Raw genomic sequence first — 7700 nt, 5'->3', positions numbered from 1 at the left:
CGATAATGGATTTGAGCTGTTCAAATAGAAACCGATTTATGCAGATTCCACAGGGTGGATTCCATCTGAACAACTAAGAGCGGTTCTCATACGCTCACATACATGAATACGGTATCGGCCAAATATTGATATAAGTCACCTTCAAAACCATGCAGTATCAGCCGTGGGGGCGATTCGATACCGATCTGTCTTATTAGATGGACGCGTCTCTAACGTCAGTTTACAGCTATATTCTCTCACACTCACAGCTGATCATTCCAAAAAAAAGAAAAACAAAATATTGAAAACAGATAACTTTCTTTCTTTCCGTTCCGTTAAAAATCATTACCCAACATTAAAAAAAATAAAATAAAATAAAAAAGCAGTTGCTGACCCTTGACCTTTCCCAGTTCCGTTGTTATTGTGTGTGTATAAATTGAAGACAACCTCGCAATGAGCTTCAGACCATCCAGAACACAGAAAACAAGAACTACTGAAGAAGAAAACTCTCTCTCGTCTCGTCTCGTCTCGTCTCGTCTCGTCTGTTCTCAAATTCTCTGTTTATCTGTATATGGAAGACGATCAAACTATGAAAGTCTCTCCGATCAAGTTTCCCGCCGCTTACTCTTCATCTTCAGGTTATAATTGTGCGTTTTCGGCCGGAAAGGAAGAAATTTCAGTTTCAGAAGGCGATGTTCGAATTCTTACTTCTGGAGGATTAAGAATTCCGGTGCACTCCAGCGTTCTGGTGCGTTCACTGTCCCAGAATACTTCATCTGCCATTTTTCCTTTTTTCCGAGAAAAAAAAAAACTTAATTCAATTTAAAAACATTAGAAGCAGAAATTAAGCTTTTTCCTCAAAATCTAACCAAAGTTATGATCATTGATTTGTTTTTCTACTTCCTCTCTTTCTTGTTTACTGAATGCTATCGAAGATTGAAATCATTTGAGAAAAATAAAGGGCAGTTACTTCAAAATTGTACAATTGGATAGGAGAAGAGCGAATTCATTTCTTCACAGTAATTCTTTCGCAGAGAGAGGGACTTGAGTTTTGATATGATGACTAATGTTCATTCCTTTCTCAATTTTTGGTCTGAAATCATAGGCTTCGGTTTCATCTGTATTGGAGAATATTTTATATCGGCCCCGAAAGGATCGGAAATCAGAGACGATCGTCCCCATTCTAGGTGTTCCTTGCGATGCGGTGCTCGCTTTTGTCCGATATCTCTATTCTTCCAGGTGAGCTCTCCATTTCCCTAATTCCCAGCTTTTGGTTACTGTCATTTGTGAGAAATTGAAAATCTATCATCTGCTTCCAATTGAAACAAATTTTTTTTGATGATCTTCTGTTTTTGATCTTCTTTCGATCTCCATATTTAATGAAATTAAATCCATCCTCCACCAGATAAATTCCATTTTACTAATTCTATAACGAAATGACGAAATGCGCCTGGCATGATTACTGCAGATGCTCGGAGGATGAAATGGACAAATACGGGATCCATCTACTAACACTGTCTCACGTCTTCTCGATACGCCAGCTCAAGCAGAGATGCACCAGAGGGTTAGCTGCGCGTTTGAACGCAGACACCGTGGTGGACGTGCTTCAGCTAGCAAGGCTCTGCGACGCGCCGGATCTTTACGTCAAATGCATGAAGTTGCTCTCCAAAGACTTCAAAACCGTCGAGATGACCGAAGGCTGGAAATTCTTGCAGAGTCACGACCCCATGCTCGAGCTCGAAATCCTTCAATTCATCGACGATTCTGAATCGGTGAGTAACGATGAATTCAAATTAAATAAGTGATTCAATCCCTTCAATTGTGTAAAATAATTACTAATGAATGAACGATAATGGAAATCGGAATTACAGAGGAAGCAGCGAAGGAGTAGAGATAGGGAGGCGCAGAGTCTGTATCTGCAGCTTAGCGAAGCAATGGAGTGCTTGGAGCACATATGCACAGAAGGGTGTACGAGTGTGGGTCCTTACGATAAGGAGCCGAGCAGGAAAACAGGACCATGTAAGAAGTTCTCCACGTGTCAAGGCCTGCAACTCCTGATTTGTCATTTTGCCACGTGTAATAAGAGGGTCCACGGTGGCTGCAGTCGGTGCAAGCGGATGTGGCAGCTTTTCCGACTCCATTCCTCCATCTGCGAGTGCGACCAATTTGATTCCTGCAAGGTCCCTCTTTGTAGGTGAGTAAGTCCAGGTTTGGTAATTTTGAGAGTAGAATTGGTTTTGATAATTCCAATTGATCTTTGTATTCTTGCAAAACCAATTGGGATTTCAAATTCGGATAGGAATCAGCCAAAATTGATCCTAAAAATCCTAGAATTGGTCTCCTAGATCTGAATACTAATCGGTTCAACCCCAAATACCTTAGAATCATCTACTCCAGGGATTGGTCATTTTGAAATCAATTCCGATTTTAGAAACAGTGATCTGTATTTATTTCTTCCACACTCACTCAGACCCATTCTTTGTCTGTTTTAAATGAGATTCAAAAGATTTGATAGTAATGTCTTGTTTGGATTTTTGTATGATTTTTTGGGGTTGACAGGCAATTCAAGTTGAAAACGCAATTAGTGAAAAAGGGTGATGATGCAAGGTGGAGACTACTAGTGAGGAAAGTGATGGCGGCCAAAGTCATGACTTCCTTGTCGTTGCCCAAAAAGCCAATGAGAAAGCACTGGGGGGAAACAACAAGAAAACTACAACATCAGAAGAGGTGACATGGACGATGGAGATGAATTCTTTCTCCTTTCAATGTTATTCTTAAACACCCCCCCCCTCCAAGTTCCTTTCATTTTACAAAATGTATCAATCAGAAGAAGAAAAACAAAACTAAAGTTTGTAGATTGGCCATCTGTTCCTTCTTTTCATGGCTATGATGGCTCAAGTTAGATATTTAGAAGAACCCATGTCTCAAGCTAGATATTTAGAAGAACCAATGTAAGAAAAGAGAGGATAGTTGGGTAAGGACAGAGTTTATAGATTATAATGTAAACACCAATGATTTATTAGTTTCTTTCACTATAATTTTTTCGATCTAAAATTATTGAGAATAATTTCACTCCAGCTAACTCTGGGATCTTGGATGATTTCATATATCAATTTGGCCTTTTCATCTTAACACCTTAAATTGATGGGTTGAACAGTGTTTCAACATGATATCAGATTGAGGGAAAGGTCGTCAAATTTTTTGAACTCAGGAATCGGCTGGATCCAATTTGGGGTCTTTTAGGAAGGATGGGGGGGGGGGGGGGGGGGAGAATGGGTAGTTGTTTCTGGCATGCGTTATGTAAATGGTGGCTTGCAAGTTACAAAACTTACAAGTGAAATACATAATAGGAAATGCTTGTTTGAATCCGAAATCCTTTAGTAAGTTAATGGTCAATTTGACTCCTGATATAGTAATGGCAACCTTTAGCCAACTCCATAAGAAATTTAAGGGCGGCTTTCCTGGGGATTGCATCTCAATTTAATCAAATAACACTAATATACAGCTATAGCATACATATTTTTTCTTTGGTATCTCAAAATTTATTTATTAGAACATGAAGAATGCATAAATATTAGGCCAGAAGATTCCTTCAACTATGGAGTGAAATTCGGACATAAGGTTCCTTCTTTTCCTGGCTATGATGGTTAAGTTAGATATTTAGAAGAACCCTTGTAAGAAAGAGAGCGTAGTTAGGTAAGGACAGTTTTTGTTTTTATAGATTATAATGTAAACATCAATGATTTATTAGTTTCACTATAATTTTTCTAATATAAAAATATTGAGAATAATTTCACTTCAGCTAACTCTGGGATCTTGAATGATTTCATATATCAATTTGAAATCTTCATCTAACACCTTAAATTGATGGGTTGAACAATGCTTCAACATGATATCAGATTGAGTGAAAAATCGCCTGATATTTTGAACTCAGGAATCAGCTGGACCGGATTTAGGGTCTTTTGGGGGGAGGGGAGGGAGGAAGGGAATGGGTAGTTGTTTCTTGCATGCGTTATGTAAATGGTGGCTTGCAAGTTACAAAACTTACAAGTGAAATACATACTAGGAAATGCTTGTTTGAAATCCGGACTCCTTGAGTAAGTTAATAGTTAACCAAATACAGTTGAATATGGTCAATTTAACTCTTGAAATAGTAGTGGTAACCTTTAGCCAACTCCTTAAGAAACTTAAGGGTGGCTTTTCTGGGTGATTGCATCTCAAATTTGACCAAATAACACACTAACATAAAACTATAGCATACATAATTTTTCTTTGCTATCTCAAAATTTATTCATTAGAACATGAAGAACGCATAATTAGTGGACCAAAATTGGAAGGTTCCTCAAACTATGGATTGGAATTTGGACATATTGCTGTACACGCTATCATCAGGGCTTTATTCATTAAGAAAAAAATAACAGTATTGACATGTTGATTTACCTCTACGTTGAGTTTTGTGGATTAAAAATTTTGACCATTCTATGTCCGTCGTTTTCTCTTACATTCTAAGACTCTATGGACTCTCTCACTTAGGCTTTTCCTAAGCTCAACCTCAACAGGATTGAATTCCTCTTAATCAACTGGATCGGATTTAAGGTCTTTTTGGGAGGGGAGGGGAGGGGAGGGGAGGGGAGGGGAGGGAATGGATAGTTGTTTCTTTCATGCGTTATGTAAGTGGTGGCTTGCAAGTTACTAAACTTACAAGTGAAATACATAATAGAAATGCTTGTTTGAAATCCGTACTCCTCGAGGAAGTTAATTGTTAACCAAATATAATTGAAAATGGTCAATTTGATTTCTGAAATAATAATGACAATCTTTTGGGATTGGTGTATGGTTTGTGGTTTGTGTGATTACACTTTCATAAAAAATAAAAAAATAAAAAAAAAACTCCATAAGAAACTTAAGGGCGGCTTTCCTGGGGGATTGTGTCTCAAATTTGACCAAATAACATACTAACATAAAGCTGTAGCATACATATCTTTTCTAAGTTGAGTTTCGTGGATTATAAATTTTGACCATTCTATGTCCGTCGTTTTCTCTTATGGTCTAAGACTCTTTGGACTTTCACTTCGCTTTTCCTAAGGTCAACCTTAAAAGGGGTGAATTCCTCTTAATCCTCCTTACAATTAGCTTATTATGGTTTTATATATGCCTTCTTCCAAAAACCCTCCTCAAACAAATTTAAAAACAAAAAATGCAAAATTAAGCTTTCATCTACATTTGAAAAGTGAAGGGACCAAGATTTTTCATGGTTCAGAGGAATCTCTCTAGGTCGGCACAAATAGTTGCCACGTGGTTGGTTGAATGACGTTGAAGTTTTTATAAGTAGATCCTAAGGTTCTCTGTTCAAATGTCAAGTTTCAGCCTCATTCAAATGGGGATTTGGCTCCTTTCTAGGGAGTCCATCGCTTAGGGAGTGCCCAGAGACAAATTCAACAGCTGGGCTGCCACACACACATCCCGACGAGCCGTGCATGCTGACTTGGTGTGTGCTGGGATTTGTGCATGACAGCTCAGCCGTTGGATGTGTCCCTGATCACTCCCTGGCCGATTGACTCCCTATTGAGGAGCCGGATCCTTCAAATGGAAACCTCTCCGCTGGAATACCCATCTCAATAAGCTGCAATACTTATATTTCAAAATATTTCACTGCAACTGACAAGGAGAGATTGTGTTCTTCATGGTGGCATCACCATTAGATTAAAGGGCTGATGTTCTCTGTGCCATAGCACAGCTTGCACCCAGACACATGTTCCAACCATTCAGGGGGTAGGGTGGTCATTTTGCCCACCCCCATGTGTTTGGGCACAACCTGCACTCCGACACAGAGAACATTTAGTCTAGAATAAAACATGTTTTTTGTTGAACGTCAACTTTTATCTTTTCTTTTTCATTAAAAAAAAAAAAAACTTCTATCTTTTCTTCGTATCCAAACAAAAACAAAAAAAAAAAAAAAACCTTCTATGCTTTCTTTGAAACATTAATTTCATGGAAAAGAGATTCTTACACGCCGGTTACAATAGTCTATATTGACATCTAACACCGTTCCTCACATGGAAAAAGATGATATAGCATTTCTCCATTGGATTAATGGGAGTTCCTTAGATTGGTCACATGTCAATCTGATAGTCTATCTTATCTAAATGACCCACAATGTGTAAAGTTCTCTCCTTGCTTTTTTAATGTTCTCCATTGTTCAGTACCATTAATGATTGATTTTCATATAATTTTCAAACTATTATAAAAACTAAAGAAAAGCTAGGTTGATTTAACAAATAACTTGATGATGTTTGAAACAGGACCACATTTTTCTTAAGCCACGCTGAAGAAGGAATTCTTTCACCGATAGTCATCATTGTAATGGGATAAGCATCTGAGAACAGTGAAAGGCATTTCAGATCTTTAACTAGTAGGGGATAATGATGACGGTAGAAGTTTGATTCAATCCTTCTTCACGGGTGAATTATTGAGCTTATTCTAAGAGGCGTCTGATGTAACGATTAACATTAAACTGTTACATCCAAGGTTCACAAGGTAGGTATCGGACATGAGACCGGTCATGGCTGATATTGATTCGGATCGATCAAACTTGGCTTGGATCGATAAAAAATGATCAAAATCCAGGTTTTACCAGATCGGGTTTGGATTGGTCAAAAATATTAATAAAATATAAAAAATCGTTATGCATTGGTCAAAAATATATATAAAAATAAAAAGTCAAAATTCCCAAAATATCAATCACCCCAAAAAATGGCAAGCATCGAATTGGATTGGTCGATCCAACCGAGTTGTCTGATCCGATAAAACTTGGATGGATCAGTCTAATCTCGGAATCGACCTCGACTGATAAAAATCAAAACTGAGATTACGAACCATGGTTTCATCACATTACTTTGGATGGAAGGATTGTTCAATAAAACATGAATTAGAAATAAAATACTAACCATGGTCATGTTTTGATTAGTAACTAGTACACACATGCATGTCAATCGAGGCTCTTAATTTTGTCTCCAAAACCTCTTGGTAGTTGGAGGTAGAAAGAGCAGTCTAAGGCTATACTTGGTATGTATTCTCATAATGCATTATGGGTTTGGAATGTGTTCTCCTAATAACTTTTTAGGGTGTGTTTGGTATGCATTTCAGCCTCCAGGTTGATTTTGCATTCTTGGGTGATAAAAATATTTTTTTAACATCCGAGAATGCAAAATCAACTTAAAATGCATTCCAAGAATGCATACCAAACACAGCACTAGAACAGGGGAAGAATGTGTGTCGTTGTGAAACATGCTAAAAACCGACTCTGACAAAAATTGTTGTTTAGTCTCAAGACTTTCTAGACGAATATGAGGAGTTCTGAGAATGCATACAAAATGCAAGCTAAGATTCCTCTCAACAACCAAAATAATATGCATGGGAGACTATCCTGATCTAAAATGTGATTCACAAGCAACAGAAAGAGACGTGCATTCATTGAGCATCAACTCGAGAAAAATTAGACTTAAAAAAACCCTGAATCACATGGAGAAGCTAAAACTGCTAAATACTAGTTCACTAGCTAGCACCCGTATATGAGGACCAAGGTTCAAATTTCAGGTATTGGACTTGGTATCGGTTGTTGCCAAAACCTGTCCGGATCGGTAAAAAAACCTTCAAAATTGTTTTTTTTTATGGATCGGGTCATGTATCGGTCAAAGTTGGTGGGTGTTTTGATATCGGGA

The 7700-nt window shown here is 37.9% G+C and overlaps 1 protein-coding gene across 1 annotated transcript; it reads left to right on the top strand.

Annotated features, from left to right (window-relative positions):
- The first annotated feature begins 463 nt into the window (after positions 1 to 463).
- Positions 464 to 2741, top strand: LOC122670560 (BTB/POZ and TAZ domain-containing protein 1-like). Its single transcript, XM_043867494.1, has 5 exons — positions 464 to 727; positions 1085 to 1218; positions 1448 to 1751; positions 1851 to 2173; positions 2539 to 2741. Exons 1-5 carry the CDS (start codon positions 551 to 553, stop codon positions 2708 to 2710), a joined length of 1110 nt encoding a protein of 369 aa, XP_043723429.1. The 5' UTR covers positions 464 to 550; the 3' UTR covers positions 2711 to 2741.
- Positions 2742 to 7700: the final 4959 nt, after the last annotated feature.

This window comes from Telopea speciosissima, chromosome 8 (genome assembly GCF_018873765.1).
Source record: "Telopea speciosissima isolate NSW1024214 ecotype Mountain lineage chromosome 8, Tspe_v1, whole genome shotgun sequence".
NCBI lineage: Eukaryota > Viridiplantae > Streptophyta > Magnoliopsida > Proteales > Proteaceae > Telopea > Telopea speciosissima.
This window is presented reverse-complemented; position numbering and strand designations above follow the sequence as displayed.

Coding starts and splice junctions, on each gene's coding strand:
- LOC122670560 (XM_043867494.1), top strand. CDS start 551: ATGGAAGACGATCAAACTATGAAAGTCTCTCCGATCAAGTTTCCCGCC. Junction 1,219..1,447: donor CGATATCTCTATTCTTCCAG/GTGAGCTCTCCA, acceptor TGATTACTGCAG/ATGCTCGGAGGATGAAATGG. Junction 2,174..2,538: donor TGCAAGGTCCCTCTTTGTAG/GTGAGTAAGTCC, acceptor TGGGGTTGACAG/GCAATTCAAGTTGAAAACGC.